At 45.5% G+C, this 20,491-nt stretch overlaps 1 protein-coding gene across 1 annotated transcript in view; it reads right to left on the bottom strand.

Moving 5' to 3' along the window:
• The window catches only part of IGSF10 (immunoglobulin superfamily member 10), a 29,823-nt gene extending 10,691 nt beyond the window's left edge, over window positions 1-19,132 (bottom strand). The window contains exons 1-4 of the mRNA XM_054983885.1: window positions 18,879-19,132; window positions 8,505-8,634; window positions 7,601-7,991; window positions 260-4,621 (exon numbers count right to left, since the gene is read on the bottom strand). Coding sequence (XP_054839860.1) covers window positions 260-4,621; window positions 7,601-7,991; window positions 8,505-8,634; window positions 18,879-19,132 — 5,137 coding nt within the window. The remainder of the gene's footprint in view (window positions 1-259; window positions 4,622-7,600; window positions 7,992-8,504; window positions 8,635-18,878) is intronic.
• Window positions 19,133-20,491: the final 1,359 nt, after the last annotated feature.

Genomic DNA, 20,491 nt, shown 5'->3' with positions numbered 1-20,491 from the left:
CCCACTTTTCTTCCAAAGCAACTTGCAACACAGTCATCCCCGCCTACATTTTATCCTCACAACCATCCCTGTAAGAGGTAAATTAGGTTGAGAGAAATTGCCTGGCCCAAGGTACCCTACAAACTTCAAAAACAGAGTGGGAATTTGAACCTGAGTCTCCCAGGCCTTAATCCAACACTGTATTCATCATAGCATACTGGCTCTCATATATCCTGTATACGGTAAAAGAGGAAATGTTTGACAAATTTAGGAAGCTTACCTGATGATATTTTGGTCCAGTGTATTGTTGGCCGAGGGTTACCAGTGGCTTCACAAGGGATGAAGGCATCTGAATTAGCCAGGACAGTAAATGCTGCAAGTTTCCCTCCAATTATCCTGGGTTTGGCTAGCCTGCTGTGATAGAAAGATTCTAGGCCAACCAAATTGGCGGTTGTGGTTTCCTGGTTAGCTGTCTTATCAGACCAACTTCTAAGAAAATTGTTTTTTTTTTCTTCCCAGATGGGAGTATGCTGAGTGAAGCTCTGTAGAGAGTTCAATATAGTCAAAGTGTTAACCAGGAAAGTTTTGCCACTTTCTGCAAGTTCAGAGTGCCAGAACTTCCCCCTCAACCTGGGAGATGAAATGATCTGTGTGACGGGCGTGACTAATGTTTGGGATGTTAATTGGCTTCGCTGCTGTGTTATGGGAAATACTGCATCACTGGGAGATTTGGTACTTAGTTCAGCTGTAGCAGAAAGGGCTGCTTCTGTTGTGAGCTTTTTGTAGGCAGGTATTCTTCTTGTGTTTTGGTATAATTCCTTATTTGCTACAGATGTTGTCTGTGTTAGCTCGGTAGACTCCGGTGTTAACAAGGATGTGGCTGATAGTACTGTGGTAATGCTTGAAATATTCAAGGATGATAGTGTGAGAGGGATTGCAATGGCAGGTTTTTGAGAAGGTCCACTGTACACTGGTAGCTTAGTAGAGAGAAAATTTTCAGCCGTGGTATTCCTTGTTAATAGCTGAGGGGCGCTTGTGGAGGTACCTCTGATTGTACTGGCTGTGTGGAGAATTGGGAGTTGTAGAGTAGTTGCTAGTATGTTTCTACCACTGTATCTAGAATGTAGTTCAGTGGATTTCGGCAGAATGGACTCGGTTACCTTTTTATCTGCTGCTAAACTAGGTGAAGCCCCAGTTCCTTTGGACAAATAAGCATTGACAGTAATGTTTTTCTGTGGAGGCATTAACCGTCTCAGAGGCCTCTTCCTCCTTTGATTTCTCCTTCCAGGTCTTAGCACTCTGATTCTAGAAACTTTTGTTTTAACATGAACAGCAGTCGGTGGAGTCAGAACTGGCTTGATGCTTGTGCCATGAATGTCCTTGCTTAAAGGAGCTGCCAGACTGGGGAGAGAGGCTAAAGTTGGTGATTCTGTAACGTTGAGTGGTCGAGTGGGAGCATGCTCTTCAAGCCCAGTGCTGTCACTTACGGGGAGGATGAGATTTCTGAGACCATCAGTTTGGTTCTCCTGTTTTGAAACAGCAGTTACATGTACTGGCAAACTTCTTAAAGTTGGTATCGTTCCTGTAGTTTGGGAAGATGTAACAGGTTCTTTGGGTGAGGGTTCTTCACTTGTCCTCAGTCTGGGTTGCTTTTCCAATAGTTCTTTTTGAAAATGGTTACTTCGAAAGAAATTTGGAACATGCCAAAAAATTTTCCCTGCAGAAACACTGGGAGATAAGTGTGCACTAAGAGTAGGATGAATGGATTTAATATTTGAAAGTGAAGCACGGCCTGTGGTAAATGTAGATTCCAGGGCAACACTAGGGGTATGGATGGTCTCCACTGGCAAACTACTGCTAAATGATGAATATGTATCAGTAATTGTATGTAATGGAACAGAAGTTTCCCCTTGTCTTTGTGGTACAATTTGGGTATTTTCAGGATAGAAGGGAATTGCGGTGGAAGTTGTATGCTCTTCAGCTGTGACAGGCTTGTTTCCTGGATTGAAAGAGATTGTCACGATTGGATTTACAGTTGTTGCTTCAGGATGATGTGTTCTAAATGAAGAGGCAATAGGTACTTGGAATGTAACGTTTTCGTGGGATTTGTTTGGCGGAGTCAAGGTAGAAGTGTTCACTTTTACAGGAGGAGGCAGCGTTGTACTTTCTTTAGCAATTCTTGGCTGAATAAAAGCAAATCTGTGTCCTGCCTTGTTTGGAATATGATCAGGTCTAACTATTCGTCTTCTAGCAAAGGTCTTCTTCCGTCTGCCATATCGTCTGGAGAGGGGAACACGAGGTGTAGTATCCCTAACTATCTTAATCCGCTGATGAGTAACAATGGTTGAGCCTGCAGGCAACTGCGGGGTTGTTATTTTTTGAGAACTGTAAACATAAATATGTCCAAATAGATCATCTGGTGCCGTTACTGTCACTACAGAGGTCTGATGATTTGATTTTCTTGATGTTTTATCAGTGGATTCTACAAATAAATTTGTCTTTTTAGTAACACGATGGGAAGTCACAGGGCTGGTATTCCTAGTAATCTGCATGGCTGGTGTTACTGTTGGTGTCATTTTTAAGTGCAAATCATTTTCCCTGGAAGGGAAAGTGTTCAGTAGGTCTGTTGCATTACTAGGCAGGTAAGATGATGGACTTGATGATCCCATACTAGTAGGTGCTGGTTGCAATGCTTCTAAAGATCCTCTGGTAACTTCAGGCTTAAGTTCTGTATATGACTCCTGGCTTCTTAACCCCTCAGAATGAGTAACCATCGGAGTGCCTAATGGAGTTACAGTTTCCATGGCTATGCCAAATGCTGCCGTAGAGTGGAAATTACTTGATATACTTCCAGGTTCTGCTGTCACTACACTTCCTGATGCTTCCCCCAGCATGTACATTGCAGGTCTTTTAGTCACTAGTAGCAGAAATTCTTCCTCTGGAGGTATTTCTCCAGACAGCTCCCTTTCATTTTCTGAAGTCTTTGAGGACAGAAGGACTTTCACCGTTGGCTTTGTCATGGCATTTTCATGTTTTCTTGGCAGTGTGATATTCTTTGTTTTTTCTAAAAATGCTGCCCAACGCAATGGATCGATTCTCCTGGTGGAAGGACTGAATTGTTTTCTGTGTCCTCGAAACCGTCTGGTCATCTTGTCCCTGTTGTGCTTATAAATTTCTCTGTATTTAATATTAGTTCTCTTCAGCTTGGGATGGTTTGTAAGCAAAACTTCAGTAGCTGTCCGTCTGGCTGCTTCGTGAGGCACTGCAGAAGGAGGGCTTTGTGTTCTGGCAATAATATCAAGTTCTCCATTGCCTGAGCCTTCGGCTGCCTCTTCATGATCCTCTAGTTTTTGTGACCTGCTTGAATTTTTTTTAACTAGTACTTCATGTACCAAAAAATCAACACCATACTGATTGGCTGCTATACACTTGTAGTAGCCACCGTCACGGTCATTTGTCAGCTGTATTTTTAACGTACCATTGTGAAAAAGTTTTTTGGTCCTTGAAGAATCATGAAGAACTACATGCTCGGGTAAGACCCAATTGACAGATGCATCTGGGACACCCACAGACTGGCACGGAAGGAATAACGTTTCACCTAAAAATGCTGACAGCTGACGTCCGTTTACATAGTTGTGTTCCATATAAGGGTCAATCACAGTAATCCTAAAAGACAGGACATCTGCATCGTCATAATTGGTTCCTATACAGTGATAAACTCCAGTGTCAAAGTTATCAGCTGTGCGTAATATAAACTTGCCAGTTTTTGCTATCACAATTCTCCCATCTTCACTAACATATGGGGCTCTAACTTTGCTACCATCGGGCAATACCCATTCAATTATAGGAGTAGGATCACCCAGTGCCTGACAGTCCAGTTCCACAGACTGGCCTGCCAAAACAGTGTGTTCAGTCCTTGTACTATTGACTCTTAACATCAGAGCCCAATTTTGTATTTTAGTTGGGGAAGCAATAACTGGAAGGGTGATTCGAGCATCCACTGAATATTGAATGTGCAAAGTGTTGAGTGTGGTTGCTGTCCTGTCTAATTGCAATGAAACAAGGCCCTGCATCAGCCAAGCAGGTTCAGCTCTCATTTCGGCTTCTATATTTGTGAAAATGTCTTCATTTTCAGAATCCATCTGCTTGTATTTGTAACTGATATAAGGCACTTTTGTCAGTAAGAGATCCCTTTTCAGTCTTAATGGGGAATCACTGTACAGGGCCAGTATGCTCCACAGTTGCTGAATGTGCTCATAGTCGATGCTGCACACGAGAAATGTTGATAAGGATGCCTCAAGTACTGTGTTGTCATTTTTTTCAAGCTGGACAGGGGGCATCTTTGTAGGCTTTTGCACACTGCAAACCAAGCTGGCTTGATTCCCTGCTTGGTCTGTCATGTTTAACATGATAGATCCTATGGGAGCAATAAAATCCTTGGAAGAGACTATAGTGAAGTCACCATCATCTGGCACAGTAATGTTCTTGAATTTTAAGACTGGGTCAATGGTTGGTTTAACACAATTGAAATCTGGAGATGGAATCTCCACAAACGGTTTGTCTTTGCAATTCTTGGGACTGGAACACAATGGACATTGCAGAGTTCCAGAAGGGCCTCTGTCTTTTTTGCACTTTACAACATCTAGAGAGAAAGAGGGGGGAAAGCTTTCAAAAACATATTTTGATATAAAAAGCAACAGTTTCAATTCTGCTGAAAGAGATGCTCTTGTGTCTAGGAGATAAGAGACTTCAATTGAGCAAGCATTTAAAATTGCTGTCTATCAGTGTTTATCACTGTTGCACAATATACTTGTAAGGAACCTGGATAGGGGACTGGAGCTTGGGGTTTCAGAGAAAAAAACATTAAAGCAAAAGAGTCCTGGAAACAGGCTTTAGGAAGAAGACACAGGCTCGGGCAAGACAGACATAGCTCATCTTATTGCTCATTGCCCATTTTTCAGTTTGAAACCTGAGCTCCAGACCTGCATCAAGTCTTACTTTCTATGTTCTAGTTCATGACCTACAGCTTATCATTACTGAACAACTATAACCATGCTCACATGTTACAGTGAATGCATGTATATCTTGAGAGTACATGTGCACATCTGCCTTTAAGAAAGATCCAACATGTGTTCACTTTACAAATGAAATGGGCAGCCAGTACCTGGATAAATGTAGGGTCTCTATCATCAGTTCAGCTGTATATGCAGTGAATGTGTGTGTGTGTGGTGCCCTCAAGTCAGAATTGACTTATGGTTTTCATGGCAAGAAACTATCAGAGGTTGTTTGCCATTGCCTGCCTCTGCAACTCTGGTCTTCATTGGAGGTCTCCCATCCAATTACTAACCAAGGCTGACCCTGCTTAGCTTCTGAGATCTGATGAGATCAGGCACACTTGGGCTATGTAAGTCAGGGCCTGCAGTAAATGTAACATGAGAATTACTCAAAGCATTTATAAGGAAAAATCAACTGTACATCATACAGAGTTCATACATGCATCCACTGTAACTAAATTTTCTGAGTACAGACTTCTGATTACACCCATCTTGTAACCAGAATGTAACCACCCCCATGACTGGGCTGGCTATAGTGTCATTGTTTTCCACCATGAAAATAACCTGAAATAATTCTCAAGGGAAACTGGACCAATTGTTAGATGGCAGTAACAGAGCAATCCTAAGAAGAGTCACTCCAATCTAAGCCCATTCATGTCAATGGGCTTAGACTGGAGTAATTCTTCTTAGGGTTGCACTGTAAAACTTTCACAGGGATCTTGTAGGAAAGACTTTTTGACATTGGGAATCTAATATCCTGTTCATGGATCTTTCTATAAGAGAGTATATGTTGATTTATCCATTGGAATAATTCCCACATGTGGTAGGGGGGAAAAATTAAAAGTCAAGATCAGACAAAATCCTAGTAAATCATATTCCGCGCATAAACGATGGTTCCTCCTCCTCTGGACTGCTCATCAGATTTCATCCTGATCTTGGAACTTCCACTGACCTTCAGTCATGCTTTTTCCTTCAGCTCATTCCCTGCCTCTCACCCTCCAGTGTCTGCAAGCACTGGGGGAAAATATTTTAGTGCCATGGTGACACACCTTTAGGATCCCATGGTTTAAAGAGCCTCGTGGCTTTCTAAAAGTTACTAAGAGGCGGCCCCCCCCCCAAGACCCTGAATGTGCATTTTTCCAAATAAGGAACCTCTGGAAAAACACACCCAAAGATTCATTTTTTCACATATGCAATAGTTTATTCTTTAATGCGAAAAGAGACAGGTGTTCTGTCTTTAGTCCTGGGACTGAAGTTCACAATCTCTGAGACAACATTGTCATAGCAAATCTTTAAGAGCAAACAGGTATTCAATCATCAATGAGACACTGCTGAGAGAAACTGGGACCAGCTCAGAAGCTGGGATGTTGGGATGAATATTTCTCATAGTACACAGCTTTGATATTTTTCTATCTGGTATTGTAATTGGACGTCCATCAGAACAAAATTGCCTTTCTTAACAACCTTTACATAAAAGGTGTTCTCATAATAACTGATAACATAGGGTCTGGCCAGTGGCGTATCAATTCTTATACCTAAAAACCTCTGGTAAACATTGTAAGAGGAATTTTTGAGAGAAAGTGTTTGGTTTCAGACAAATTTCTCTTAACTTATCCAGAGTTTGTAATATCCTCAACGTAATTAGTAACACAAGTCCCTTCGTAGATGGGAGGGGAGAGTTGTGTTCTTCTTCTGTAACTATGGAAAAATGTAAGGCAGAAACAAAGGCCACTGTCCCCTGGGAGTTCTCTGTAAGAACTGTAAAGTCTCCAGACACTTTTGGTACAATCTTTCACTTTTGTATCATCCTTACCCAAAATCATCTATCACTCTGTCTATTTAAGAAGCAGTGAAGAAAAATATTTTGGTTACGATTAGTTATGAAAACAATACATTTAATAAAACTAACAAACTCTGCTGTTTTCATAAATTAAAAAATTGAAAGTGTTAATACAAAAATATCAATTGGATCCCACAGAGGATTTGCGTGGCTAGAAAGGATTATCATCTATGCAGTGTGACTTCCTTAGCTCCTATTGGAGGCCAAATTCCTCTTTAAATGCTGCTCCTGGGTAGACGGGTCTGCAGGAAAGGCAACTTGATGAAAACTGCACACCCCTTTCTATCCCTGGAAATCCTTTGTGGGATCCAACATGTGAAAAGGATGACATAGTTACATGATCTGGATGTTTTTATTCTGAAAAGGTATAGGACACTTCACTGAAAATACTAACAATTACAGCAGTGCCTAAACTTCAGAGAACTTAAGTACAAAGTTGTGGGAAAATCAGAACTCCTTTGAGGAGACCAGTGTCTGTGAAGGGCTTGCGACTTAGTGGTGAGAGAACAGGAAGAAAACTGGGTTCAATCCGAAACATCTACAATTACAGAATCTCAGGTAGAAGATTTTTCTCTGCCAAGACCATGGAGAGCTGCTGCTAACCAGAACAGACAACAACGAACTAGGAGAAGCTATGGCACCTTCACGTGTTCGCATAATCTTTAGAACAACAGATGTTCAGTATGGTTCCAAAACTTTAAACGTACAAAGTGAGAATGTTCAATACCTTTATGATGTTCTGCCCACTCAGCAAACCACTTCAGTGCACAATCGCAAGTCCAGGGGTTTCCATGAAGATAGAGGCTCTCTAGCTCAGACATGTAAGAGAAAATATCTTGTGGCAGTGAAGTAAGGAAGTTGTCAGACAAGTAGATATGCTTTATGGAGGACGTTTTGAATATTCGGATGTAGCGTAAGGTGACAAAAGTGTCTGGGTGAAGTTGTTTAAGTACATTTCCTTCCAAGTGGACCAGCCTCAGTGATGTAAGACCATAGAAAGCTTTGGGGCTTACAAATTCGATTTGATTATGATCCATGTGCAAACGTACCAAACTTGTGAGACCATGAAAAGTATCTGCTTGAACAACTTTCACTCTGTTATAGCTCATTTTTAAGATCTGTCAATTAAAAAAAAGAATGAAAGAGAAACTGAACCCAAATGTACACGTCATTTGAAGATGTGTAATCAATAACCTTTGGATGTTAAAGCTTAGGGGGTGGGGTGGAATGTGTTCAGTATTTAGAGGGTCATTGCATGTGAGTATGCTGCAGCAAATTTCTGCATCATTCCCCATGAAAAACAAGATTTGAGTCCAGGAGCACCTAAAGACCAACAAGATTTTCAGGGCATAAACTGTTGAGAGTCAAAACTCACTTCATCAGATACTCTTTGTCAGATGGTATCTGATGACGGCAGCTTTGACTCTTGAAAGCTTATGCCCTGAAAATCTTGCTGGTCTTTAATGTGCTACTGGACTCAAATCTTGCTGTTCTACTGCAGACCAACACTGCTTCCCACCTGAAACTATACCCATGAAAACACAATCTCTTCCTTAAACATTTGAAAGTAAAAATTCAGCATGGATCTAAACAACACCAACAATAGATAATAATTTCTATCTCCTCCTTACCTGCAACGAACGTAAATCAGAGAATGTCCTGTCCTGGATTGTATGTATCTGATTACTGTGCAACATCAACAACTCCAGCTTCTCCAGGCCAGAAAAATCTGTTTCAGTCAGTTTAACCAAACTGTTGTAACTGTAACAAACATTTCATTCCAGATCTGGGTTTAGTCAGTCAGCTATAGTTCGAAGGTAAAACAAACAAAAACAGTGTCTCTCTTTTGCAAATGCATGTTAGCATATTTTAACTGTCATATCTTTAAAAAAAAGTTATCTTGATTCCCGCAATTATAGCTATAAATGGATTTTATTTATTTTAAAAGTCTATACTCCTGTTCCAAGATGCAGCTCCTAACCATTATTACCACAAAATCAGAATACAATACTACAGTTACAACTGACTCATAAAACTAAACTAAAATAAAATATCAAATGTCAACAAAATACACAACCTAATACAAAAAGTAATACCAACCAATCGGAGCCACGTTACTGCTTCCCAGTGTGCAGCTAACCCGTGTGTTCTACATCTGTGGCCGTCCCTAGACCCACTTGCAGATGGGAGTGAGTGTGGTAAGCAGGTTCTGTATGAGTGGATGTGCAGCTGTCCTGCACGACTTGGATTTTAGGAAACAGCGCAATTTCTTTGATTTATTTAGAACAACAAAGCATAACAAATAGCAGCTGAACCCATCCTTTTAAGGTGGAGAAAAGATTCTGACTTGTTGGAGCCCTTGCAATAGTGAAATCCCTGTCTCTACCCCACTGAGCTTTTACACTGGAGTGGAGTGTTTGGGTTACAGATGGATTTCCTATAACTTCTCAATTTGGTAGACCCTGCTTTAACTTTAAAAGACCCATGTTGTATCAGACAGCGAACCCATGTAGTCCAGCATGGTATCCCTGAGAGGCTAGTCAGATGACTCAGAGAAAGCCCAGAAATGCATATGAAGCCAACATCCCTGTCTTGAACACATATGATGCTGCTTTCGACCACTGGTCCATCATGGTCAGTATAGTCCACTCAGACTGGCAGCAGCTCTCCAGGCCCTTCGGCGGAGATCTTTCACATCACTTCACTACCCATTCCTTTTAACAGGAGATGCCAGGGATTCAACCTGGGACCTCTGCACGCTAAGCAGATATTCTGCCACTAAGCCAGACCCCGCCCCCCACCTTCAGCCTAATTAAGAAATACTACAGCAGAAAATGAATTCCATTGCTCTGGCTAATCTCCTTTTAAAGCCATTTTAGCCAGTGGCCATCAGTCGGTCTTAGGGCAATGAATTCCTTGAAATGAAACCTTTGGGGAAAAAATACTTATTTTTTTCCCTATCCTGGACAAACAGCCTAATTGTATGAAGTGACCCCAATGGAAGAAGAAAAAAATCTGTAAATTGTAACTGTAAAATGTATTAATTGTGTGGAGAAAGATAAATATCTGTCACGTGTCATCACCCCCTCCCTCTCATCTTTTTGTATAAACTCAGAAGCACAAAATACTTTTACCAGTTTCTCATAAAGTAGGTGCTTCAGCCAGTTGATAATTTTGATACAGTTCTGAGCCAGTTTGGTGTAGTGGTTAAGAGCGCGGGACTCTAATCTGGAGAACTGGGTTTGATTCCCCACTCCTCCACTTGAAGCCAGCTGGGTGACCTTGGGCTAGTCACAGCACTCTGGAGCTCTCTCAGCCCCACCCACCTCACGGGGTGTTTGTTGTGGGGATAATAATGGCATTGTATTGTCGAAGGCTTTCACGGCCGGAGAACGATGGTTGTTGTGGGTTTTCCGGGCTGTACTGCCGTGGTCTTGGCATTGTAGTTCCTGACGTTTCGCCAGCAGCTGTGGCTGGCATCTTCAGAGGTGTAGCACCAAAAGACAGTGTGTGACACTGAGAGATCTCTGTCTTTTGGTGCTACACCTCTGAAGATGCCAGCCACAGCTGCTGGCGAAACGTCAGGAACTACAATGCCAAGACCACGGCAATACAACCCGGAAAACCCACAACAACAATAATGGCATTCTTTGTAAACCACTCTGAGTGGGCATTAAGTTGTCCTGAAGGGAGGTATATAAATCGAATGTTATTATTATTGTTATAATATTTGCAGCTATATAGTACCCTTTTGAGGTGGGAGCCACCAAACTGTAAACAATTCTAAATGAAACATAAGTGCACCCTAATTATTAAGAAATGTACATTTTATTTAAATCAGTATGTTACACAGATGCAGTTTCCTGGCCACCATGATTCTCTGCCTGGCAGATACTCAAATTCTCCTTGTAGAAAACGAAGATTAGGGAAGTGTCTCTGAAAGCAAGAGAGGATATCCCTTGACCTTCTTGCATGCGCAAAGAACTTGGAAATGCTCAGCCTCTCCTTTCACACTAGGCCTTGCAGACACTCCAAGGTAGCAAACGATTTGCTGCATGCTGTGCTTGGAAGGCATTCAGCAGCCACTGATTTGCACTGCTTTAAAATCTGCTCATAAAATCTGCATTAGGCCACAGATTCTGTCAGTATTCCTGAGGCAGTCCCTGTCTTGGGGGCTTCTGCATTTCACCTGTGTAATGGGCATGACTGTTTGGTAGGGATGTTGAAAGGGAAAATGTCACACACACCCCAAAGCCCTAACACGGTTAAAATGCTGTACAAATTGCATGTTGGAGATCAAAACTAAGAAAGAAATAATTCAGTAAGGCCTGACTGTAAAACCCTTCTTCCCTTTTTAAAAATAGAACTGTGTTTGAAAATGTCCCACATCCAACAACTCAGCATTCGGACATGGCAGTTGAACACATTACAAGAATATGCCATTCCTCAACATTTCCCATGCAACAGCCTTTATACCTTGGGTACGTGGTGGGAGAGGGGGCAGGCAAGGCTGGTGAAAGCAATCCACCTCCAGCAAGCAACCCTCTCTTACAGTGCCGTTCTAGGCACCATCACTTCAGTCTACCTTGACTCAAGTAAATCTGCACTGTTACTGTTTCAAGCCCCCAGTCCACACCATAACTGTTGTCAGTGTCAGGTCCAGTATGTATCTAAACTGTACTGACTCCATTTTCTAATGCTTCTAGTGTTTAAGTGCTTTCTCCCCAGGTGCACCAGTTCCCAGGCAGCATTCCCACCAGAGGAGATTGTTGTGTCTAACACCGTTCCACCAAGCATTGGCCTTGAAGGAGAGCAGCTTCCCAGGACTGAAAGATGTTGTTTTGAGAACTGTGGGGGGAGGCTGTTCCAGATGGGTATTGTTACTCTGTATCCTATGCTTGCTCTTCATTGGTAACAATGATCATGTACCATCCTGAGTCTCCTATTCAGGACAGTGGACTATAATGGACCTTTTCTGCAATAAAACTTCCTTTGCCAGACACTGGACTTATTCTTGCTTCTAAAGGGAACCTTGCAGAGAGTGCCTTATCTAGCCACAGTCTGACATTTTGTTACCAATCATGCCTGAGTCGGGCCCAGCGGAATCCAAGGTAGTCCCGGACAGGGATCCTTTGTTTGATCCGTATGCGTCCCCCGACAGTCAAACAGTGCAACCCCAAGAATCGCAGGTGCCAGCCGGGGCTGGTGCTTCGACGCCTACACCGCCTCTCATCGACCTCAGCAGTGAGGGGACAAGGCCGAGGGCTACAGCTCTTCCCTTGCTCTCGCTACCCACCCCGTCGGAGTGGGGAGCCCGACCCCGAGAAACACGGGAGCGCCGGGCCGGAGGGCTACATCCAAGAGTTTCGATGGACGGGCGCCGAAGCCTAGAGACGGTCCCTGAGCTGGACAGCAGCCAACCGTGGCTGTTTTGGAACCGGACGACCGAACGGACGGACGGGAACACATCTCACCGCGGCGCCCTGAGTTGGGATTATTCGGAACTTGCCCCGTGGAAAGAGCCAACGGAAGTTCCTGAGCAAAGTTGGGTGCAAATACAAAGCCGTACCCATGCTGTAGACTCCGGCATCTCGGCCGTGACGGGCCTAGCCAAAGGAATTCTAGCAGCGAGATCGCGAGTCGATCAAGGCGATCCTCCGCCCTGGGGGCCGTTTTCCCCGGTGAGTACAACTGAGGGAGGTTCCATGATGGGGCAACCGGGTCCTAGCCGAATGCAACAGTTGGAAGCTAGGCTGATCGATATGGAGGAAAGTTTGGCTCATGCCATTCACCTAATCTCGTCAATGGGGGCAGGAGAGAGAATCTCGCCTGAAGAAATGGCGATACAAATTGCCACCCTTCAAAGTGTCATGTCCTATCCAGTGGAGGTCGACCCGCAGCAGCCGCTACCTTCGGGAGAGGAGGAATCCTACCCTGAAGAACCGGGAGAATCGCCCGCGGAACACCCTGGACTAAACGAAACTCCGCCGAGCGGGGATACTCCAGCTGAGGTACCCGGAGGGACTCCAACGGAACCCCCTAAATTGGACGGGGATCCGTCTCCCGAGGAGACTCCAGCGGAGGAGCCAAGAGAAGGAGAGGGACCAACCCGTCCAACCGAGACGACAGTGATACACCCTCCCGCCTCTCCAACAACAGTTCGGCCGGGTCAGACGGAAGAACTCCCGGCCCCTTCTGAGGAGGAATTACCGCAACAACCGCTAGAAGTGGTTCCTATTCAGCAAACCCCGGGGGAAGATCTACCGGCGCCACAAGACCAGCCTGTGCGTCCCAGAGACACGACACCAAGAGGGGCAAGCCCGCGCGGCCCACCACCCATTAAGCCTTCGCCGCTGCAGCCCCTTCCGCTTCGACCACAACTAACCCCGCCGCTGCAGCCGATACGTTTGCCACTGGAGCAGCCCGTAAGACCACCTCCGAACCAACCGATGGGGCCTACACCACTACGACCCCACCAACCCACCCCTCAGCGGCCGACCATTACTCCGCCGCACCGACCACCTCCACCTCAACCGCTACGGCCAGCACCTCCTGCATTGCCACCAGCCAGACCGAGATTGCAGCCGCCTGCCCGACCCAGACTGCAGCCACCAGCCCAGCCGAGAGCACCACCACCAGCCCAGCCGAGAGCACCACCGCCAGCCCAGCCGAGGCCGTTACCCCCGGCTCAACCGGTGATGCCGCCGCCAGCGCAACCAGCACCGCTAGCACCCCCTATACCTCAAGTGCCATTGATGCTTCCGGCGGACTTCTACCCAGCACCGGCTCCGAGGCAAGACCTCCCAATGGGTTGGGTGAAACTGGAAGCCACTTTTGATGGGGATCCCTCCAAACTGGGCTTTTTTCTAGTGCAAGTCGTGCAATTTTTCAACCGGTGGGGACACCTCTTCGGCAGCGAGGCCAGCCAAATTGAACATCTCGGCTCCCGCTTACAAGGGAAAGCAGCGGACTGGTACGTAGGACTATATAATATCGGGGCCCCAGAACTCGATACTCTCCAGGGGTTGGTAGATGCTATTCGAGCACAATATGAAGACCCCTTAGAGGAAACCCGGGCCCGAACAGAATTGCAGGCCATTAAACAGGGCAGCATGTCAGCGAGAGACTATATCACGAAATTCCGACAATTGGCTGCCAAATGCCCTAGGTGTGAGGAGTCCACCAAAATCATCCTGTTCAAGCAAGGACTAAACCCGAGACTTTTGGACAGAGCCCTCATGCAGGACAATCCCCCTACCTTGTTAGGTTGGATCCAACTTGCATGCGAAGTTGAGAATCGCATCTTGGAAGTCCGTTTGGTTGAACAACAACAACAAACGGGACAAAGAAGACCCTTGACTTTGCAGAAGGGAGGACGGGGAGCTGGGTACGCCACCCGTGGAGCGAGAGATGCTAGATGGCAACAAGGGCTGTGTTTGCAATGCGGACAAGCCGGTCACTTTGCAGCACAATGCCCCTACCGGCCTGTGCAAAGACCTCCGCTTCAATTAAGGCGCCCAACCCTTGCTCCATTTCCTACTCTCCAACGCCCGATTCCCGCACCTCGAGCGAACAGAGGCCGCGGCGCCTCCCAAAGGCCCGCCTCAGAGAGGGGACTAGAAGCGGAAGAAGTTATGGAATACGACCCCGCTTCCCCAAACGCAGAAGTCAATCCAGAGAGCCCCCAGTCGGGAAACGAGATGGATCTGTCGTAAAAGGGCCCAAACGACAGATCCGCCCCAAGCCCGTTCCTGCACCGAACCGGCCACCTGGGTCCATTTTATTCATGCCCGTGACTCTGATCAACCCAGAGAGAAAAATGCACATTCGGGTGCAAGCTCTAATTGACTCGGGCTGCTCAAGAGACATCATAGCCCCTGCTCTAGTTAATGGACTGGTTTTACCGACTCGGGATTTACAAAATCCAGTAATCTTTGAACAAATGGATGGTACCAACATGAATCCTGTTACAACTGAAACCATCCCGGTGATCACAGGCATGGGACAACATTGGGAGAAGAGGTCCTTTGTCATCAGCTCTACTGCCAAGTACCCGTTAATCCTAGGCAGCAAATGGCTATGTGATCACAACCCCTACATAGACTGGGCACAGGGATGCATTACCTTCAGTCACGCCAACTGTGAAAATCACCGTTGGAATCAAAACTGGGGCGAAGACCCTACTCAGAAAGAAAAGGCCCTCCTTACCCAAGAAGAAGTCAACCAAATACCCGAACCTTACTGGCCTTTTCTAAACGCTTTCTCGGAGGAGGAAGCGGACACTCTACCCCCGCATCGACGAACGGACTGTGCGGTGGAAATCTTACCAGGAGCCTCGCTACCCAAAGGACGACTCTACCCCATGAGTCTCCATGAACGCGAAGAGCTCCGGAAATTCATCGACACCAACCTTCAACGTGGGTTCATCCGCCCAGCCTCTAGCCCCCACGCCGCTCCGGTCCTCTTCGTAAAAAAGAAGGATGGGGGACTCAGACTCTGCACAGATTTCCGGGGACTGAACGCAGTGTCCACCAACAACGCCTATCCTCTACCGCTCATCCGAGACCTTCTCAACGTCGTGGCCCAAGGTAAGATCTTTACGAAATTAGATCTAAAAGATGCCTACTTCCACGTTCGTATCAAGGCAGGGGATGAGTGGAAAACCGCGTTTAATACGCCCCTCGGACAATATGAATACTTAGTTATGCCTTTTGGATTGACGGGAGCCCCGTCTGTATTCATGTCCATGATAAACGAAGTTCTACACGAATTTCTGTACAAAGGGGTGGTGGTGTACCTTGATGATGTTTTAATTTATTCGGACACCGAGGAAGAACATGTTCAAATGGTACAAAAGGTCCTAGCCACCTTGATGAGGAATAAACTGCCCATCAAATTGTCCAAATGTGAATTCCATAAAACAGAACTCACTTACCTTGGGTATTGTATCTCCCAAGAGGGTCTGAAAATGGATCCAGCCAAAATACAGGCGATACAAGATTGGCAAACGCCCACCACCCGCAAAGAACTGCAATCCTTCCTGGGTTTTGCCAACTTTTATAGAGACTTCATAGCAAATTTCGCCCAAATCACGCTCCCCTTAACAGAACTGCTGAAAACCAAAGATAAAGGGGACCAAGCTAAGAAGCCCTCTTCCAAATTACAATGGACCCCCGATTGCCAAACGGCTTTCGACTGCCTAAAAGAGCAATTTGTAACAGAACCCATCCTCTCCCACCCCAACGAACAATCCCCCTTCATAGTACAGGTCGACGCCAGCGATACGGCGATAGGGGGGGTTTTGCTACAGAAGGGGGAGGATGGAAAATTGCGTCCTTGTGCATTCTTGTCTAGAAAATTTTCTGCCGCGGAAAGGAATTGGAATGTGTGGGAGAAGGAGGCCTTTGCAGTAAAAGCAGCCCTTACTAACTGGAGACATTGGCTGGAGGGGGCGCGATACCCTTTTGAGGTCTGGACAGATCATAAAAATTTGGAGGCCCTCCGGAGCCCACGCAGACTGAATGCCAAGCAATTGCGGTGGGCGGAATTCTTTTCAAAATTCAACTTCACTCTAAATTATCTCCCGGGCAAAACTAACTTTTTGGCGGACGCCCTATCGCGCATGCCCCAACATAGGAGCAAACGGGCGGAGACGGTCGACACGGTCTTCTCGCCTAAGCAACTTGGGGGCGTGGTGACTACTCGCAGCCGCGCCAAGCAGCCCCTCCCAGCCAACCAGGAATGGAAATCGAAACTTAAAGCTGAAATAGAGAAGGAGGGGGATAGAGCTCCGCGGAGCAAACTGACCCAATCCCCACAAGGGGATTGGTTGGCCGGGGGCAAGTTGTATGTCCCAGACAGCCTCAGACTGGAAATTTTGCAGCGCTGTCATGATGCTCCCACTGCTGGACATTATGGGTATCTAAAAACTTTGCATCTCGTCCAAAGACAATTTTGGTGGCCGGGCATGCGCAAAGACATTTCCCAATACGTTAGTTCCTGTCCTGTTTGCCTCAGCGCCAAAACCAGGAAAGGGAAGCCTCCGGGTCTCCTGCAACCATTGGAAACGCCAAACAGACCCTGGGACGTAATATCCATGGATTTTATTACTGACCTACCTATCTCAAAAGGACATAATTGCATTTTAGTGGTGGTAGATCTGTTCTCCAAACAAGCACACTTTATCCCCTGTACTGCTATACCCTCCGCGCGAAAGCTAGCGGATCTGTTTTTAAAACACATCGTGAAATTACATTCTTTTCCGTCCAAGGTGATTTCGGATCGCGGCGGACAGTTCGTTGCCAACTTCTGGCGGGAGCTTTTGAAAATGTTGAATATTGAACAAGGCATCAGTTCAAGCCACCACCCACAAACCGACGGACAATCCGAAAAGACTAACCAAATTTTAGAACAATTCCTTCGTTGCTACATTAATTTTCAACAAGATAATTGGGTGGACCTCCTCCCCCTAGCCGAATTCTCCTATAACAACAGTGTACACGCTTCAACGGGAGAGGCTCCATTCAAAATTGTGTACGGGACTCACTTCGATCCCTTCCCGTTAGACGCACCCCCTCTCCATTCCTCTAAACTGCCAGATGTATCTTCATGGTGGGGGGAGGCGGCGCAGCAATGGACTCTTATTAAGAAACACCTTGAAAGAGCCAAACTGGATTACAAAAAATACGCAGATCGCCATCGTGTGGCCGAATGGGAATTACAACCTGGAGATCATGTGTATATTTCCACAAAAAACCTAAAGCTAGCTCAAACCAGCCGCAAACTCGCTCTAAAATTCCTAGGACCTTTTCCTGTGCGCAAAATAATAAATAAAGTAACTGTTGCTGTAACTTTGCCTAAAAACCTGCGCCATGTGCATGATACGTTCCACGTCAGCCTTCTAAAGAGAGCTCCCACCGACAACAAATGGCACATCAAAGCTCCACCCATTCCAACTTTGATTGACGACCAAATACACTATGAGGTACAACAAATCTTGGACTCTAAGCTCAAGCGAAACCAGCTTTTTTACCTCATTCGCTGGAAGGACTTTGATTCTGGTTACGATGAATGGGTGAACTCTGCACATGTTCATGCTCCTAGATTAACCAAAGCTTTTCATACTCGCTATCCATATAAGCCAGGGGGGGATCTATTTTAAGGGGGGCAGAATGTCAGGTCCAGTATGTATCTAAACTGTACTGACTCCATTTTCTAATGCTTCTAGTGTTTAAGTGCTTTCTCCCCAGGTGCACCAGTTCCCAGGCAGCATTCCCACCAGAGGAGATTGTTGTGTCTAACACCGTTCCACCAAGCATTGGCCTTGAAGGAGAGCAGCTTCCCAGGACTGAAAGATGTTGTTTTGAGAACTGTGGGGGGAGGCTGTTCCAGATGGGTATTGTTACTCTGTATCCTATGCTTGCTCTTCATTGGTAACAATGATCATGTACCATCCTGAGTCTCCTATTCAGGACAGTGGACTATAATGGACCTTTTCTGCAATAAAACTTCCTTTGCCAGACACTGGACTTATTCTTGCTTCTAAAGGGAACCTTGCAGAGAGTGCCTTATCTAGCCACAGTCTGACAGTCAGCCATATGCAACGAGTCGCTCATCCAAGACTAGGCTATCTGGGTGTGAGGGGTATCCTGTCACACTGGCAACTTCACACTTGATGTTTCAGTTTAGAAGGATGGGGGGAACAATCAAAGCATCAAGAGAATCATTGATTAAGGGTGCCAACTGGATTGCCCCTTCTCTGGGCAAAATGTATACTAGCAGCCCAGTCCTGTACTTAATTCTTCTAAGCCCACAGACTTCAGTGGTCATAGATGGGTGTAACCTTGCTGAGGACTGAACTGTCAGCAACACCTTTCAAACTAAGGATATGGGGCTTCAGGGGCCAATGTGTGACCCAATGAAGCTTTTCTAATGCTTATTATTAAACGTGATAACGAAATATCATTGCTATACATCAGGATCTGAGCAGTATTATGGAAACATACCCTAAATTGATGCGTTCCACTTCTTGGGAAATCTGCGGTGGGATGGAGGAGAAATATCGGAAAGTGCAATGTACTTCAGTTGGTACGTAGCAGGCACAGAGCTTGGGACAGGCACTGCTACCAGCGAGGGCAGCAAAGCAGAAACCAAAGAGAAATCCCAGTAAGGCAGGCTTGCCCATTGCTTGTCTCCTGCGTGACAATCCTAAATCAGCATCCCTCGCAACCTTAGAAAACAGAACAATAGCACACATCATGTCGGCTGTATGTACCTTTGGTCTGAGCATCTGTTTAGATTGCAGTCTCATTTGCAGGGAAGGGACAGAATTTCTTTTCTTTAAAAACATTATTAAGTAGTTATGCATAGCTTTTTAAAAAAAGAAAATCCTTCTAATTTTCTTGCTTTTGGTGAAGGTCGGGCAGGGGCTTGCTGCTGACAGGTATTAAGCACTGAAATCCGACACTCTAATAAGACTATTGTTAGAAATAAAACCCACACACGTTCATTATTTAGACCATTCATAAATCTGCTTGTGCTTTCCTTTTGCCAAAGAACACGTCAATTCCTTCCTTGCCGCCAAATAAATTAGGCCTCCAATGCTTAAAGAAGAGGACTTCCCTGGTTAAGACATCCAATTAGCAGCAGCAGTTAAAACTTTATTCTACTTGCCCTACCCTTTTTCTTTTTCAGAGCAAGCGGGCACTATTTCTGCCTTCCTGCAATCCCTTTCTTCTTATAAGGCACCAGGGGCAGAATTACGTTAAAATGGCAGAAACCAGTTTGGAGAACTGTATGGATTAGTAATATTAATTAGGTAAAGCCCTGAAAAGCTTATTATTAGTTCACTTCTGAAAACTGGCATGAGGTCTGAATGCAATACCTCTGAACTTAATGCTGAGCATATCTTGAGGTTAGAGTGCTTTTTGATAGGCTTAATAACTGTTGCCAACCTCCAGGTAGTGACTGGAGATCTCCGGAATATCCAGGACACAGAGATCCGTTTCCTTGGTGAAAATGGCTACTTTGCACGGTGGACACTGAACACTAAGGCATATCCTGCTAAGGTCATTCCTCTCCACAAACTCCACCTTCTTCTGGCTCTACCCACAAAATATCCAGCAATTTCCCAACCTGGAGCTGGCAACCTTAGGAGATGCAACGGCTTACTTGCCGTCGAGGAAATGTTTGGTAGAGGGAACCTGCAGGGGGCTTCCTGGGTTGCCCTTCAGCGTGGACTTTTTCACCGACGCCGCTCTGACCCCCTCCCCGCAACTATCGAGGCAGTCTGCGCTCGTCGCACATCCTGCAACTTGCCCCAAAACACTCACTGTGCAATCCTAAGAAGAGTTACTCCAGTCTCAGACCAGAGATTTCAGTGGGCTTAGACTGGCATGACTCTTTTTAGGATTACGCTCAGTGAAGGAACGGGGAAAGTCCCACTTCGGGTCACCTTTGGCTCAAATGAATGAAACCGATGTCTTTCCTGCCCATTGCCACGTTTGGGTCCCGGTTCCCACAGGCTTCCCTGAATCTGGTTTCTGCAAGCCAAGCAAGAGCTACAAGGCGAGTTTGATCATTGGTAAAGGATTTTTTTAATTTACTTTTTTAATTATTA

Source organism: Eublepharis macularius, chromosome 6, assembly GCF_028583425.1.
Source record: "Eublepharis macularius isolate TG4126 chromosome 6, MPM_Emac_v1.0, whole genome shotgun sequence".
Classification (NCBI taxonomy): Eukaryota; Metazoa; Chordata; class Lepidosauria; order Squamata; family Eublepharidae; genus Eublepharis; species Eublepharis macularius.
The sequence above is the reverse complement of the archived record's forward strand: the minus strand, read 5'-3'. Positions and strand labels throughout refer to the sequence as shown.